Source organism: Populus euphratica, unplaced genomic scaffold (assembly GCF_000495115.2).
Source record: "Populus euphratica unplaced genomic scaffold, PopEup_1.0 scaffold93.1, whole genome shotgun sequence".
Lineage (NCBI taxonomy): Eukaryota > Viridiplantae > Streptophyta > Magnoliopsida > Malpighiales > Salicaceae > Populus > Populus euphratica.
In genome coordinates, this window is record NW_011499873.1 from 1,429,331 (window position 1) to 1,447,896 (window position 18,566).

General features: G+C 33.4%; 1 protein-coding gene across 1 annotated transcript; it reads left to right on the forward strand.

The window, feature by feature from the left end:
* Positions 1–320: 320 nt before the first annotated feature.
* LOC105127855 (phosphatidylinositol 4-phosphate 5-kinase 1-like) lies at positions 321–5,208 on the forward strand. Its single transcript, XM_011029309.1, has 8 exons — positions 321–1,982; positions 2,115–2,279; positions 2,554–2,719; positions 2,899–3,009; positions 3,096–3,289; positions 3,394–3,524; positions 3,627–3,720; positions 4,404–5,208. Exons 1-8 carry the CDS (start codon positions 748–750, stop codon positions 4,711–4,713), a joined length of 2,406 nt encoding a protein of 801 aa, XP_011027611.1. The 5' UTR covers positions 321–747; the 3' UTR covers positions 4,714–5,208.
* Positions 5,209–18,566: the final 13,358 nt, after the last annotated feature.

The following is an 18,566-nucleotide window of genomic DNA, read 5'->3' on the forward strand; positions in this document are numbered from 1 at the left end:
AGAATCCCAATAAAAGGAAGAATCACCAACAAAACAATGTCCCTTACGTAATAAAACAAAACAACAAGGTCAAACAAGGGTACAGATAAAATTACGTGATGATACCCTCGTATAGTTCTCAGGCTATTCCATCACGTCACGATGATACCAGGGAGGAAGAGAAAGATTGATACTGTGCAGCTTCTCTTTCTGCAGCGCAACTAGACAAACGAGAGGGCATATTTGTCCTGACAAATTAGAAACTTTCAAGAAAATATGAAAGAAATAAATTAAAAATAAAAAAGAGGCTGGCCTGGTTTTAGTATATCTTGCACAGTACGTTCTCCTCTCAGCGTTCCCTAGGCAAAAAAAGCCGGCTCATTACTTCCTCTCTCTCTCTCTCTCTCTTCATTTTTTACTACATTTTTTTTTCCAGATTATTTCACTTTCACTCTCTTTATCTCTTCTTGACTACAGTGCTGTTGTATAGTTTGCGTTTGCTAGGATTCCTCCACATTCTCTCCCAACTCTGAAGCGTTAAAGAGAGAGAGAGAGTCATTAAGCAAACAAAAGAAAATTTCCAGAGAGAAATATCAAAACCACAATAACTCTCCGGGAAATGCCCTTCTCTCCGGTGTTTCCGTTTCTTCATAACCAGACAACATAAAAAACCCAGCAAATGTTTCCGAAATAATAGAAAGAGATTTGAAAGCAGAAGAGAATTCGTGGAGAGAAGAGCGTGAGGGGGTTCTATACGACACCTACAAAATGCGTGAAGGGCTTATCGTTGATGCGGTGACCGACGTCGTTTCAACCACAAAGAAGAAGAAATCAGGAGAGCAAGACAACATCATCATCAACAACGACGACGACAGCAATAATCAGCGGCAGCAGCTAGATAAGGTTATACTGCTAGTGGCAGACAAAGAAATCACAAAAGAAGCAGCTGTTCCGCCCCAACCCATTGTTGTTACCCGCGCGAGATCCCAATCCGCCACCCGTCGTGTCACTCCCGCCACCACCACAACCACCGCCGTCGCCACCACCAGCATCTCTTCTGAAATCACTGTAGAAAAACAACTCCCGAACGGGGATCTGTACGTTGGATCATTCTCGGGTCACGCGCCTCACGGATCCGGGAAATACGTCTGGACTGATGGGTGCATGTACGAAGGCGAGTGGCGCCGCGGTAAAGCATCTGGGAAAGGGAAATTCTCTTGGCCTTCAGGAGCTACTTTTGAGGGGGAATTTAAGTCGGGTCGGATGGAAGGATTCGGTACTTTTATAGGATCCGAAGGGGACACTTATCGCGGATCATGGAGCTCCGATCGAAAACATGGTTACGGGCAAAAACAGTACGCGAATGGCGATTTATATGAAGGGACATGGAAGAAGAATTTACAAGATGGGAAGGGGAGATATGTGTGGAAAAACGGGAATGAGTATTTTGGCGAGTGGAAAAACGGCGTCATTTCAGGGAGAGGAGTTTTGATTTGGGCTAATGGGAATAGATACGATGCGCAATGGGAAAATGGAGTGCCGAAAGGGAATGGGGTTTATACATGGCCGGATGGGAGTTATATTGGGAGCTGGGATAATAATAACAGTAAGGATTTGAAAGGGCAGCAATTGACTAGCACATTTTGTCCTGGGAATATGAAGGAATGTTGTTTCAAGAGAAATGAGAATGATTTGGTTTTGACCACTACGCCCACGAGGAAGAGATCCTCAGTTGATGGAGGGAGAGGGAGCGGGATGAATTTTCCTAGGATATGTATTTGGGAAAGTGATGGGGATGCTGGGGACATTACTTGTGATATCATTGATAACGTGGAAGCAGAGATGATTTATCGCGATGGGTTAGGGCTGGACCGAGAATGTATTAGGCAGTTTAGAAGAGGTCCCTGTTGTTTTAATGGAGGAGAGATCAAGAAACCCGGGCAGACCATCTCGAAAGGGCACAAGAATTATGATTTGATGCTTAATTTGCAATTGGGTATTAGGTAAGGTTTTTTATTTTTAAAGCTGTTTTATTGTATGGAATGAATTTGTGGGTGTTTTTCTGCTTGACTGCTTTTCTTCTGTGTTGGTTGTGATTTGAGTTGGGTAATTGATTCTGTAATGCTAAATTTTAGGTATTCTGTTGGGAAGCATGCCCAGATTTTGAGGGATTTGAAGCCAAGCGATTTTGAACCCAAGGAGAAGTTCTGGACGAGGTTTCCACCTGAAGGCTCAAAAATTACGCCTCCACACCAGTCTTTAGATTTTCGATGGAAAGATTATTGTCCCGTGGTTTTTAGGTATCGCATTTTCTACTTTGATATTGCTTAATTATATGATTTTTGTTAATTGGCATGTTCGGAACTTTCAAGGTTCATGCATGCTCTCTATTGCGATTCGTTTCCCCCTTGATATGATATTCCATGTTCATATATTTGGGCCTAATACAATTACTGGTGTATGTTTATTTGACTTGTTATCATTGATCAAGTGCTTCATTGCTTTTTTTTTTTATTTCTTGTTTTTGACATGGTAATGACAATTTTTTTTTTCCTTTTTTATCGGATATATCAGACATTTGAGAGAGCTTTTTCAAGTAGATCCTGCTGATTACATGCTAGCTATTTGTGGCAATGATGCCCTCAGAGAGCTTTCTTCACCAGGGAAGAGTGGAAGCTTCTTTTACCTTACTCAGGATGACAGGTTTATGATAAAGACGGTGAAGAAATCAGAAGTCAAGGTTAGTTGTCTACTTCATTGTCTTCTGTCTTTGTTTATTTTGTAATTTGTAATGACACAAAACTTTCAAGGGTGCATGAGTGGCAATTGTAAATTGCTCATGTCTTTTAACCTCTTAATAAAACAAGACTAAAAGGTGGGTATTTACATTGGTTCTGAAGTTCTGTTATCCCTGTTCAGGTGCTTATTAGGATGCTTCCCAGTTATTACCAACATGTTTGCCGGTATGAAAATTCACTGGTGACAAAGTTCTTTGGTGTGCATTGTGTTAAACCGATTGGTGGACAGAAGGTAAGTCAAAAAGAAATATTCTGTTACAGCTTGCTCGTTAATTGAACTTGTTTCCTCGTCTGATCATATGTTTATCTGGAAAGCAGATCCGTTTCATTGTGATGGGCAATCTCTTCTGTTCAGAGTATAGAATACATAGAAGATTTGACCTGAAAGGATCCTCCCACGGCCGCACAACAGATAAGCCTGAGGGTGAGATAGATGAAACCACTACTCTCAAGGACCTTGATCTCAACTTTGTCTTTCGTCTACAGCGAAATTGGTTCCAGGAACTTATCAAGTAAGTTTCAGGAACATGGTATTTATCTTCTGTTGGGCATTTTTTTCACCTTGATTTCCAGTTGGTTTGTGTTGGATGGCTCATAATGTGCGATCTGACACCAGGCAAATTGATCGTGATTGTGAATTTTTGGAAGCTGAAAAAATAATGGATTATAGTCTCTTGGTTGGCCTCCACTTTCGTGATGACAATACTTACGACAAAATGGGATTGTCACCATTCCTTTTGCGAACTGGTTAGCAAGCTTAGCATCATTGTAAACAGATTGCAATTTTTTATTAATCTCTGAATTGTTTTTCTTCTATAGATACCGCAAATAAATGTGTGCTTTATGCAGGAAAAAAAGATTCCTACCAGAATGAAAAGTTCATGCGTGGGTGTCGCTTTCTTGAAGCAGAGCTGCAAGACATGGATCGTATTTTATCTGGCAGGTATTTTTCTTGCCTTTCCATCGTTCTTCTAGTTTCTGTTTACCAAAGCTGGTCTTCGGATGTGATTGAGTGCATTAAATTGCAAGGAAAAATGGTTTTTGTGCAGTCAGCTGTTGACTTCTTAATGTGTGTGTTTTGGGGGGTCTTCGAATGCAATTGAGTGCGTTAAATTGTGAGGGAAAAATGGTTTTTGTGCAATCAGCTGCTGACTTCTTAATATGTGTTCGGATGTCGTGCAGGAGCTAATAGTTAGGTGTTGTTTTTGGGATTAAAGATGGCTAATAATTTCTGAATTGAAATTGGCCGTTGTCATTGGGATAATTGAAAAAGTGGGCCGATACTGTGGGGGTAGTTCAGTAGACAACAGTTGTTTGTGGGGCACATAAATTATAGTGGTCCTATGATTTACAAGAGAAGAGCCGTGCTTTTCATTGAATGGTGTTGCTTGAATTAGACAAGTTTCCATTCTTTGCCAAAGTTTTTCTTATCTTGAATTAATGGGAGCATTGTGCTTGTAAATGAACATGGTGCAAACCATCATTAGTAGAACACTAGCCATTTGGATCTGGAGCATAATTTTTTTTTTCTTTTTTCATTATGATGAAAAGAGGTAAATGTTTTTTACAAATGATCATAAAGGTGAACTGTGAATAATGTGTTGTTATTGCAACGTGTTGTTTCAGGAAACCTTTAATAAGATTGGGAGCAAACATGCCAGCAAGAGCAGAGACGATAGCGCGAAGGAGTGATTTTGATCAGTATACCCCTGGTGGATTTAGCCATTTCACCCCTTCTCGAAGTGGTGAAATCTACGAAGTAGTCCTTTATTTTGGAATTATTGATATCTTGCAAGACTATGATATTAGCAAGAAGTTGGAGCATGCCTACAAGTCCTTACAAGCTGATCCTACTTCAATTTCAGCAGTGGATCCAAAACTGTACTCAAAGAGGTTCCGAGATTTCATTGGGAGAATATTTATAGAAGACAGGTAGCAGCACCAAAGAAACATGCAGGTAAAAAGTGGTAGTCGAATCTGAACCGCTTCCTTCCATGGGGGAATTGGGGGGATTGTGCAGATGCTCCGGTCACATAATCTGCTTGTTGCCTCTGCAGATGTGGTTAAAGAGAGCTCGGCAGCCAGGCAGTTTTTGGAAGGGTGCTTGTGGCTGAATTTTGCAGATGAGCCATGATGTTAAAGGGGGTAGATGATGTTGCGCCATCCAATGGGGTAGGAGGGAAAGTATGGCTCAATTTCCTTCTATTTTTTAAAAAAATATTTTTAAATTTTTGTGCGACCGAAGGACTGTGAAGGCTCGAAGGTTAGGTATAGGGAACAGGGAAATTTTTTTCCCAGAGAGAAGATTCAAAAGGGGAGGGAAATTGGAATAAGAAAGTGTACAGCCTATAGAAAAGATGAATAGTTTATGAAATTTCACCGATATTTTTGTGAGGTGTATATATATATATTTAAAACAAATTTGTTCGAATCACACCGCCCACTAAAGACTAGAGAGGTCGGTCCCATCTTACCTCTCTGTCTGTGTGTCTCTCCCTCTCATTATCTGTCCCTCCCTTGACTGTTGTTCATAAATGGGTCCTCCCTGTGGTATAGAAATGGGGTCCTTGTTTTACTTTTTGCAGTGAAAGGGGTAGGCGTTGGTCAGGAAGAGGTGAACAAGACATGGAAAGGAGAGAGCACAAAAAGATGCGCTGTTATTTCTTGTTCTTGCTTCCCTTGGTTACCCTTTCAGTCGTCGTACTGTTTCTTCGTTTTATATTCCTTTGGAAAGACTTGGAAATTTAAAATAAAAATAAAAATCCCTCTGCTGCTTTTGAAGAATGAATGCATGTATGGTGAAGGAACTAGGAAGCACATGCATGCATGTGGATACGAAGACCATCTACCTGGACTTGCCCTTGTTTTCTTAACCAAGATTGGAATCATTACTGGGAAATTGGCAGGGTAATTTAGTCACTTGGAAGATGGATGGAACTAGATAGGTCATAGGACTGTAGCAAACCAGCCTGGCTGAGGTCCAAGCAACCAGTCCCCGTAAGTAGAGTTTTGTAGCCCTCCTTGACCACATAGGATAGGACCTAGTATCTGCTTCCTCAGACCCAGAGCACGGGTCTGCGTTGTTATGATTCCTGGGGCCATTGCCTTAGATCTCTCGCTGTTAGGTAACCGTTTTCCAGTTGATCACGATATGTTTGGCACTGTCCAATTGATTTATAGCCCTTTATTTTTGGAATGTTCAATTCTTAAATTTTCTGAAATTAAAAATATTATTATTTATATTAAAAATATTATTATTTTTACTATACTCAAAAGCATTCTAAGATATTATAATTTATATTATGAATATTATTATTTTTTGTATTATGAATTTTCACAGTATGTTTTATAAAAATAAAATATAAATCTACCATGTAGCGCGGTCATGCAACTAAAATTTAACTATTTATGATTGGCTACTACCCAGGAGCATGCCTTGATAGCAGAGTGAGGGAGATTGACGAGTACTAGTGTTCTTTCGACTCTTTTATTGTAAAGAATAGGGGCCGCACTATCTCTAAACAAAAGACAGTGGTTCACGTTGGGTGGCCCATTGAATTCCGCAGCACCCACAGGGCACCTTGTTCTCTTATTGCTTTCTTCCTCGTCTGCTGATTAATGAGGTCGTAAACCTGATGATTTGAAAAAGAAATTCATTTTATGTGCAGGACTTTGGAATCAAAATTCCATCTTCCTTCAACAATCACTTCGATTTTTTCTGTCTACTGATCTTCTTCGCTTTGAATGATTTTCACAGTCAATCCATCACTTAATTATTATTTTTTACGGTGCCTCAAAATACAAGTAAATTTTTGTTATTTTCCTCCAGTGTCGTCTGAATAAATACCTCTTTGTTACTCTAACTCTTCCATTTCCTCAGCAAATTAAGATTTTGCTGGAAGCGAACAGCAAGAGATGGAGGAAATGGAAAATACATAGTCAAAGCCTTATTTATTTTTAATCTTATTTTTTGAATCTATTATTTATTCTTTATTCGATTTAACCTTTCAATTTAGATTTTTATGACACCCTTTAATTTTTTTTCATTTTTTATTCTTTAATTATAATTTTTTAATATGATTGACTAACTTCTTATTTCATTATTTAATGTTTGTTTTGTTGAAGGCTGTGTTTCGTGGTTTTTGTTTTTATTTGTGTTTTCAATTTAATGAAATGAGCAGAAAATTTGGATAACTAATGTTGTTGGATATTTTTTATTATTTTATTTTATAATATTTTTTAAAATTAATTTTGTTATTTTTTAAAAATAATTTATCAGTGTATACTAGACCACGAGTTTTAAAATCCTTGTTTAAAATGGATTTATTAAAAAAATATTTTATTTATATTTAATTTTTAAATATTTTTTTCTTTTATAAAACTGAGCTTTATTCTACAAAAAAAATTATTTATTTTGAAATATTATTTTTAACATGTTCAACTTTGTATAATTTTTTTTATTTAATCTATTGTACATGTGTTTTTATCTCTATTATTTTTTATTAAGTTTAATAAAAAAATTCAATAGATATAAATAAGTAAATATTTCATTTTACAATATTAAATATCTTAATCTATATATATTATTTTTTATTAAGTTTAATAAAAAAAATTCAATAAATATAAATAAGTAAATATTTTATTTTACAATATTAAATATCTTGATCTATGTATATATATATATGTATCTATTAATTCTTCTGGTTTTTTATATATTATAAACTATTTTATTTTTATTAATTTATATAAATAATTATTACTTTATTTAATTAGATAATTGTATAAACCTCTTAATTTATATTTTGAATTTCTTAGTATAAAACAAATATATTTAAAATAGCTTGTATATTTAGATTTTTTTTTAAAAAAAAAGAAATTTATAACCCGCACGGAGAGATGATCACATATATAGGACTGAAGGAGTGGTTGCCAATTGGATAAGGGACCGCATCCACGCACATCACCTCAAAAGCATAAATATTAATTAGCTTATTTACTCAAGAGAGGGTACGTACGAATATATATTTAAACCGATACAGATCTAAGTAAAATCTCTAGTCTGTTTTTATGGGCTTATCTTGGGACCACTGCCCTGGTGGAAAGAATTTAGTAAATTAAATGGTACTCTCGTAGCCCCTGTCCTCGTTAATTCAGACACAGTCGCCGTCCGTGGCAGACATGCATTAGTTGTCACGTGTTCGTCTTCAACTTTTCACTGCCCTATTTTCCCGTCAAGATTTTTACGACTCCCCTAGCTAGGGCTAGTCGCATCGTGTATGTCCATGCCGTGACACATAGCAAGCGACATGTCTCGAAATCTAATCTTATAGTGATCTTGACTGGACCGTACCAGTTTGTGTAGTTCATATGATTTGATTGCTATTAATCGACGATTATCAACAATGTCTATGATTTGCTGGAAATTGAAATGTCTTTGCTGTGGATTTCAACGCTATTTTTATGAACTACATCTTTGGAAAATAATTAATTTGTGTAATGATTAATTGGATTTTTGTTCTTGCTGTAGATTACAAATCCTTCCTAATTTATCTAAACAAGTCCAACATGCATGTTACAATGATACAAAAGAAGAGGTCTTTAAATTATATGATTTTGGTTAATAAAGGACCTGTCGACTTTATATGATATGATTTTTATCGGGTTAGATATATAGTTTGTTTTTTTTTTTGATAATACGGGATGTTTGGGCCAGCTTACGCGCACCATGACTAATCCTCAGATCTATTAAACATTCTACAAACCTAGTAGACATGTAAAACATCACGAGAATGACAGACATGCATGCTAAGACTTGAACCCGAGATATATAGATAGAGAAACTCTATCAAGATCGCTGAACTACAAGCTTTGGTGTTAAATATATAAAATTTAATATGCCGAGAGGTGGAGATCAAAATAATAGCCAACTCTAAGATAACAACCAACTCTTGATCGAAAAAAATAATAATAATAATAATAAATGATGAATAAAAAAATCTTATTTGTTTTTATATTTTAAAAATATTTTTAAAAAATAAAATAAAATAAATTTTTTATTTTAAATTAATTATTTTATGTATTTAATATGCTAATATTAAAAATATTTTTTAAAAAACATATTATTATTATACATTTTTATCAAAAATAACTTTAAAAAATAATTATTATTATATTTTCCAACGCCTTTAAAATCATCTTTTATCTCGTGTCTTGAGCAAGATGGGCACCCGAGGTATTTTAGGTCTGTGAAATGGCATACGTAGAGTCCAGTCAGTTCAGACCGATCATGATCTCATTAATTTACCTTGTTTTTTCGTCGAAGCGTGCCTAACGGATTTCAACCTAGCTTCTACGGCAGCTAAATATTTTTCAGATCCCTCTTTGCAATCAAGGAATGGCGACAGTAGCTAGCTGCCGCCATATGAAAATAACTCGAGACTCGCTGTGTTACCTGAGAAGGCAGCAAGAGTTCATAAATATTCGTCTGTTTCTGCTGTTATCAGTGAAACTGGACAAAAACCAGCGTTTGATCAGCTGACCGCGTGCTGTGATATATAATTGTGTCCGGACAATTTATCCTACCGTTCACCTTTTATCAAGCCGTTTAACTTGCGCTGTCTGGAGGAGGCTTTTAAGAACAATTTAGCTTGCATTTAACCAAAGCACAATTATTACATTTAACTCTGCAGAACCGGAAAGCGAACCAAATTTAATTGTGCAATAAACACGATGAGGTTAAAAAACATCCAAACTGGAGAAGGGCGAGTTCTTGAGTGAATGTAAACCTTAGAATCCCTTCAATACCAAGCCAAAATAATATAAATTATATTTTATAATATTATTTACTGGTTTAAATTATTAAGTTACAAGGATATTTTAATATAATATTAAAGTTTTGATAATTATATAATTTTGAATCTTGTTATTTTCATTAATAAAAATTAAACACAAAGTAGTATGAAATTATTTAAATTTTAAGTTTAAAAAACTTTAATAGAATATATTGGATAATAATATAAATTATATATTAAAATTTTATTTAATAATTTTAACTTTTAAATTAAAATAATTGATTGCCACTTATAGATTGAAGACATTTGATATTTAAATTAGCAAAAGTGAAGAAGGTAAAAGGTTTTTTAAAAAAAACAACTATGTCCGGCATGGGTTTTCATAAAGATACGTCAAAGAGAGTGTTTTTTTTTTTTTTTAAATCTCTTTAAGCTTATATCGACGCGTTATTGAGTGGGGGTTAAGATAATCAATATACTTGTCAATTAATGTAGTTTTGGAATACTTGAAACTGAAGACTGAAAGGACCAACATGATATGTGGACTAAGTACCGTGACAAATGACCTCTGGATCAGTTCCATACATGCCGTATGTCTAATTAAGATGACTGCTCACATTTAATATTTGTCCTATTCATCAGTGTGGATCAAAATTAACGAAGATCGTGGAGAACGGGTCAGGGGACAAACCCTAGCTAAAAGGGGGTGCCCACTCAACAGTACGTAGGAAGGACGTTCCCAACTGGACTTGGCGGCCTGTCCGGTTTCATGGATGCTCATGTTACAGTGAGACCAATATCCAGTCACATTATTAATTTGTTAGGTTTTTTAACCTGGTTTTTAGTAAAAGTAAATCAATTGATAAAATATTACTTAAGTTTATATCATGGTAAATTAAATTAAAGACTCGCTATATGAATGTTGTTTCTTCGATTTCTTCTCGAAATTGAGCCAAGTTAAACATACCGCAAGTCTTTACTTTTGTTCAAAACAAATGAATAAAATGCTTTAGAATTTAATATGTTCAGAAATTAGAGTTTTTTTAATGTTTGAATAAAAGATGAGAACACATTTATATTAATATTTTTTTTTATATAGTTTAAGAAGTTGATAAATTATAGTGAATTTTATTGATGAAAATATTCTTTCAGTGTATATCAAGGAAATTACAGTGAAGAAATAAAATTTAAAAAAAATACAATAATATATTATTTATACCAACAAAATTAATCATTAGTAAATTACTAACATTGCTCATCATGTTAATTATATAGGAAATCATCAATAAAAAAATTTATCAATGATTTTTAAAAAACCTTGAAACTATTCATTTCTCAATTGTAATATTAATTAATATTCTTTACAGATAAAATTATAAATGAATTGAAAAGTCATTGATGTTATTTTAAAGATAAAACATCCAAGTAAAAACTCTAGAATCTCTAAGTTCATAGTGTATAGACCTCCTTTTTTCTACTTATTCTTCTTCTTTTTTCTCATATATAAAAAAATCAACATTCCTTCTCCTCTCCTCAACTCATTTTCTTCTTTTCCATACTCAGGTGTGTCTTTTTATTATTTTTTTCTCTTGTCTTTTTTTTTTAAATTTTTTATTTTTAATATTTATATGAATATTGTTGTGAGATTTTTTTTCATATGATATCAATTTTTAGTTGATTTATTTTTAGCAATTAAAACTTCTTTTATTTCATGTGAATTTTTTAGTTGAATTTATGTTTTTTTGTTATTTATTTGTTGCAAATTTGTTCGAGTTGATTTTTTTTTCCAAGCAACTCAGTTTTGAGTATTATAGGGTATTGATTTATATTAATTTAATTATTTTATAGTTTTGTAAAATAAATTTTTTATGAAATATGTTTAAATAATTAACGACAGAATTACATACGATATCTTTTCGAGGGAAATACCAATAGAATGAAGCAAATAATTATGTTTTTGTGTTTTTTCCTTCAGTAAATCCATCAGTAATAATAATTTCTTATTATCAATTAATAAAAAATTACCAATAAAAAATTTATTGATGAAGCATTTTCGTCTATAATTCCATTGGTAAATTAATTACCAATGTAATGATAACACAAATATCGATAAAATATTCCACCGGTAAATATAAAGACCATGGCAGTTAAAGTCATCTCATCCTAACAATATTAATGATTTCTAATTATTTCTTACATAATATTAACGTTGATAAAAATATTTTAGGGTCTAAAAAGATAATTATTCTTGATTTTTAATATTTTATGTTTAAAATAAGTAAATCAATCCCCGTGACCCATCATAGGACCTAAAAATATTATCAACTTTATATGTATTGGGTTTGGAATCATTCTAAATTCAAGAATATTACATAGCTGGACGCAAAAATACTAGGTCTGACATATTGTCATACTTATATGTACTTGAGCTCAATGCAAAACTAAACTAAAAAATGTTTGAATCTGATATTTTATCAGACTTATATATATTCAGATAAGTATTTTGAAGGAAAATCAAGAATAAATTTGTATTGACTTCGTGGATAACCAACTAATTTTCTCATTAGCTCTCCACATTTTGCTTAAAAGAGAAGTTTATGTCACTAAACTTATAAGTGCACAGCAATAGCAACATCCTAGGAATAATTGTGTTTCTGATTCATCTTTTTCCTTTTCAATTAGTAAACATGGTTTAATTTGAGTTATTAGAAATTAGTGATGCATGTTTGGTATGTATGAGTGCACGTGAAGTTGTACTACCATAGTATTTAAAAATATAGTTAAAATTATATTTTTTAAAAATTTAAAAATTAATTAATTTAAAATTATTTTTTTTTTATTTTTAAATTGTTTTGATGTTGCAATGTAAAAAAAAATAAATTTTTTTTAAAAAAATAACCATTACTGAAATCTTAAATAACTTTTTTAAATGTCCAACCGACCACGGCGTAGGTGGCAGGAAAGCCGAGTGTCCTCTTTCTGAGCTAATAAACGAGAGAAACCCCGTGCAATAGCTTCCGGTTCCTCTCTCTATTTACAAGTACTCTATCTATTAGAATTTACATATTTCAGAGTCAAATGTAAATGGCCTCCCCTGGAAAGGACCCAGCATGGAACCTCCCTTCCATACAATAATAAGAGTTAAGAGCGACGGAGACGTGCCATTGGTGGATACCCGCATCTCAAATCTTCCATTTTTATTTATAAAAAAATGGCTATAGTCTTCCAAATGGACCTGCCTGAACCACCCACAACTAAAGTCGGATTCCACTCATCATTATCTGGCTGGCTTCAATTCAAATACGTGACAGGTGTGTGCTGGTATTATATTATAAATTACTTTAAGACTTTGTCTAAGGATAAGTCCATTTAATTAACTTGCAGATCCCTTTAAACTAAAAAATAAATAAATCAATGGTCTATCCAATTACCTAATTGGATTTTAATCCATAAAATTTTAAAATCCGCTGTTCCTTTTTATCAAGTTCGTTGCAAGTTCGACTTCAAGATATACTCCAGTCTTATTCTTCCATGAATTCTCACTTATCCCCGGGTATCCTCAAGCTCACGTAATCTCGAGATAAAAGCTTATTTTGTTATCCCACGTAGCAGAACAGTTATAATTCAAGGTTTATCGTCTCGAGCAATCACGCACCATCCGTTGAGTCTTCGGTAGATTACCTAGAAACAATGTTATGCTCAACCATTTTACGTTGACATTGAAATTCTATGATCTAAACTGGCATAATGACAGCGACGAGGGCCAATGAGTTCTCTGGCCTCCAATTCATAAATAGGGTGCGGCCACATGTCGGGGAAAAGGCACAATCATACCCAACATGAGGCTTGTTGGAAGGGGGACAAACCATTCCCTATGATCATAGTCCTCTATACATAATAGAGATCAAACGAGAAAAGCAAATTAGAAATCGTAATTATAATGTCTTGTGATATCGAAAAGGACAGGAGTAGCAGTAGGATAACTAAGATCCCCATAGGCGTATCTCCCTTAATTTGGCTTCTATAGGGACAGATGAAAACTTTGGGCCATGTTTAGGTTTCGTTGGAAATTGAGAATAGTTAAGTCAAGCATAAATTCAATTATCTCTCCTTTTGCCAGACAATATTGCTTAATAGATTATGCATGTGATCAAGAACAAATTTTCATGTGAAAAAGGAACAATTTTATAGTGGGATCACCTTGGCTGAAGCACGGCAACAGCCACAAGGATAATGTTTTATATTGTATTTTGGATATATGATTAGTTACTCGGGACACATAGGATTTAATGTTTTATGTGATTATTTTTAGTATATTATTTTACTTAGCTGTTAATATTTTATAGGATTTGGTAGTTTTATTTAATTAATTAAATTTTTTTATTAAGAGATTAGTAATAATTCTAGGATTTTTTTCTCAACCTTGTTTCTATTAATATTATTAGTGTTTCCTAATTTTTATTTATTTATTTAAACGGTTTTAATAACCTCCTAACAAGAAGATTTTAATCAATAAAAAATAAATATTTTGGATTCTTCTCTATCTCTATGATTATGGTATTTTTTATCTTTTAAGGATTTTAACTTTTAATAATCTCTAAAACATTGTGAGGGCTCGGGAGGTAGGGAGAGAATCCTGTCATAAAGATTTGATGCTTACAACAGACAAAGTACAAAAGACTTAACTCGCAATCAACATTTTTGTAAAATTGTTTTGAGTTTTGATAATTATTTTTATAAGATTCTTTCAAAGAAAATATTAGATGGTTTTAGAATTATAAGCATTGGTAAGCCTGTAATTTTATCATTATAAACTATAAAAAAATTATTAATTTTGAAATTTGTACATGATGATTACAAATAGACTTGTAAGAAGCATATAAACAATTAAATTATTATTACTTGTATTCTGTTTCACCTTTTCAAATAGCAAGGGGTAAAGACGCAGGAAAGCCATCACAAATCCACAAGGATGCTTTACAAAGAAGTCGAAGAGCAACAATTATCACTATTCTTGGAGTAATTGTTAAGATCTTCTAAGATTCAATAATTTTATTTAACGAGGCAAGTTGTTTATTAGAAAATTAGTAATGATTCTAAGGTTTTGTTTTTTCTTTTTTCTATTAAATATTATTAATTTTTTTATTTTTTTATTTAAAGGGTTGTAATTAGAGGCAAAGGCAGGGGGCTGGTGTGGGTTTAGGCCCATGTGTATATATATATATATATCCCCGTAAAAAGAACAAATTTAAATTTTAGAACTAAAACTATTAAAATCCAAGTTTTGCACCCCTATAAAAATTCTCCCAATCCCTAACACTCGTAAAAAATCTTCCTGGTTCCGATTGTAATGGCATTTTGATAAGAATATTTTGATGAATAAAAATATAGTTTAAATGCTTCTTTATAGTCATGGAGCTATTCATATCTTGAATTATAACAGACTAGTTTATTTTTCGTGCATGCATTGTCAATTAGTTTTACACAAACACGCGTCATAGAAAATAATAATACATGAGCTGTTAATCAACCTTATATTAGGCAGCAGAGTCATTATTTAGCGCGTAATTAGAAGTTCGATCATTGGGTTAAGGATGTATAAGACGTGTGATAATAATATCAGAGCACGACGTGTCTGCATCACTTGCATAACAAATAATGTGCTACAGGGTAATCAAACGTGAGTGCCATGAACAAACCTATATTGTAAGGAAAAAGGAGGCAAGTCAGGCACATTACCTGAAGAGGCTACGCATTTTCACGTCCAGGTTTTTTAATACTAGCCTAACCAATCCCTTGTACGATTATAAGAGTGTGTTTTGTTTTTGTATTTAAAAAGTGCCTGTGATTTGTTTTTATTGTTTAAATTAATTATTTTTTATAATTTCAAATTATTTTAACATATTAATATTAAAAATATACTTAAAAAAATAAAAATATATATTATTTTAATATATTTCCAAACTCAGTTAAAATCATGGATTCGAAACTGTTACGGTCAAACATGGCCGAGAGCATGAGCAGATCAAGGATTTCGAGTTTTTCTTGGATTGGAAAGAGAACTGATGAGTCATGCATAACATGAAGATTTAAATAAAATAGATTTTAAACTCTTATAATTTTATAAAATTTCTTTAATCAAGTTGGGTAGATTTGATTTGATGGGACGGGACGTGATGTGATGGTAATAAACAAGGCTCCACATTGTTACTGCAATACTTACTACACGTAACAGTGAAAACTGATTTAAATATTCTCAACGACGCCATTGACTACCAAGCTGTGTCGTAGTGTTATTATAATTGCAGAGTGGAAATAATTTCCCACTCGTTCGATGCGATCACAAACCCGTTCGGATTTGAGGTCACAAGTTCTTGGTCAAACCCATCAAAAGACCAGAGCAACATCTTTCAAGCCCTTGCATCCCATCGAGGTCATTACATCCTCCGCAAGATCAAAACCCTTCTTGGCACGCACTCTCGATGAACTGTGAGGTAAGTTTATAATATCAGCAGCGCTCCACTCAAAAAGCGGACAGTTGCTATGGTACGTTCCTAAAAGAAATATATTTCTGGCCCTCTTGTCTAGCACGATTGCTTGTGGTTTCTGGGCCCAATAAACCCGTTTTCCTTCTCTAAGAATTCACGTGTAAACAATTTTTAATCGATCTGGAGGAGAAAATCAAGTGCTGTCTATATATGACAACGAGATGTCCGGCATCGGCCTACAGTAAGTCCATATCAGCGCCAACATGAGGTTCCGGTGGAGGGCACACTTACCTAACTATATCTTTCTTTCATAGCACTTCAATCTGAATTCTATTCATATATTTAATTTGAATATATATTGTTATACAATCAGTTTTCAACCATTTAATTAGACAATGTATTGCAATCTTAATTATGTTGTCTCAACTTCCTAGAAAGGTGTGGTCTACACTCTACAATGGGATTTTACAAACTGGTTATGCGCCTTTTTTATAATTATTCTGCATGCTTTTAAATTCCATTATTTCCTCGGGAAATGTTCAAGAAGCCATCTTTTTACTCGCGCGCTTTCTAAAAAGGCTGCTTGGAAACACCGATTGCCCTGAGACGCCCAAGGCCCCAAACGAGATTTGACAAAAATAAACAATAAACCACTCAATTATGGCATCCTCCTCCAACTACAAGTTTTAGGAATTTGAATTCATCCTCGAGGTTTTAACTGGCCAGCCAACTTTGTGGGATCATCCTCCGCTCATAGTACTGGGCCTGAGAATGTAGCCCAAAAAAACCAACGTTGCATCCTTGCTACATATACCCATCGCAATTCCCCTCCGGACACTATCAAACAAACAGTAGCCTTTAATCACGCACGCGGAAAGGACACTGAGAAACGAAGAACTTAGTGGCATTGCTGTGGACAAACAGTAGCAGACAACGAAATGGAATGGTGAAAGAAACGAAGAGGTGGTTTATGTGGCCAATAATATATGAAAGAAACAGAGAGGAAAGCAAATAGATACATTGAGAATATGGATGTGGACGCCATTGGTGGAAGTGATTTTATATGATAACATGTAAAAACAGATGGCAGATTACAGGCTGCCACAATAATGTGTCCTTCGCCTGCTACGCGAAACTTGGGACCTACATTCGGTCCCAAAACATATTCAGTTTGATTGCATAACGATTCAGATACCTTCTAGACAACCTGTTAACATAAATATCATCAGCTTATGTAAAGCTTGAAACGAATTAGAGAACGAAATGGAGAAATCCTCCATGGGTTTTGCATTCCTATATCAATTGAATGATGGCCCATCTTGTAAATCCATCAAAATGATGGTATTTGGATAAGCTAGTCTTCATCATAACACTGAGCTCTATCAAAGAAAAATTTGACGTCAAAAGATAATACTCGATGCTGTCTCTTCTCAGTCGAGCTGTGGTCAGAAGGCCAATTTCCCAAAAACCCATTATTTCTTCTTACCAAGAAGATCCCATGAGCTTTTTATGAGTGTGGATTTGAAAATTTATTGACCAGGGTTCCCATCAACAGAGCAGTTTGGTTGTTTGTGGGAAATCTTTTTAATAGTTTCCTCAATTATGATTGATACTTCGAAACCCGAAAGGATAATAATGATGAAAGATGCTTGTCCACGATGAAAGGTAAAAGTTGTAGCCGGATGTAAAACATATACATGACAAGGCGAGGATCTAGCTATGAACAGGATAGAAAGACGAGTAGCCAAGTGGAGAATATGGAGCTGGAGGAGATTCTTCTCAAGCTACTTTTGTTTGTTATTAGTCAGGGCCGGTTGGTTTTAAGATCCACGGTTATAAAAATTGCTTATCCACGTGTCATTGTTCTGCCGACTTGATCAAATTGGGGACCGAAATCCATCTACTAATGTACTGTTAGGACTAATTTTCCTTTTTTTTCACCGCACGGAGTTTTAGTTAAATGAAATCCACAGTCTGATTCTTCAAAATAAAACATATTAAATCCATCTAACTTATTAAATTCACAATTCAATTTTTAACATTGTGATAATTTTATATATAATTAAAATATATTATAAAATTTAATTTTATATTATCCCAATATTAAATGATAAAATTAAAAAAATCAATTAAAACAAAAAAACACTAATCAATTCAAGTTAATTTTCCAAGTTCACAACTTAAGTTCTAACATGAGAATAATTTTATAGAAAATAAATTTAATTTAATTATAAAATTTATTTTTAAAAAATAAAAAAATAAATACAATAAAATTATTTGAGTTAACTCACCTAAACACTAACCAAGTATTAAAACTAAGATAATTTTATAAAAAATAAATTAAAAAAATTTATAAATTTCAATTTTTAATCAACCTAATATTCAATAATACAATCCAATAAAAAATAAATTAAAAAAAATTACAAATTTCGATTTCTAATCAACTTAATATTCAATAATAAAATTAAAAAAATTAATAAAAAATAAAATCCAAAAAATTTCAAGTGAAT

What these genes read in the sequence shown, in the direction of transcription:
- LOC105127855 (XM_011029309.1), top strand. Translation starts at nt 748, where the DNA reads ATGCGTGAAGGGCTTATCGTTGATGCGGTGACCGACGTCGTTTCAACC. An exon ending in AATTTGCAATTGGGTATTAG is followed by an intron (nt 1,983 to 2,114) that starts GTAAGGTTTTTT and finishes GCTAAATTTTAG; the next exon opens with GTATTCTGTTGGGAAGCATG. An exon ending in ACCATTCCTTTTGCGAACTG is followed by an intron (nt 3,525 to 3,626) that starts GTTAGCAAGCTT and finishes TGCTTTATGCAG; the next exon opens with GAAAAAAAGATTCCTACCAG.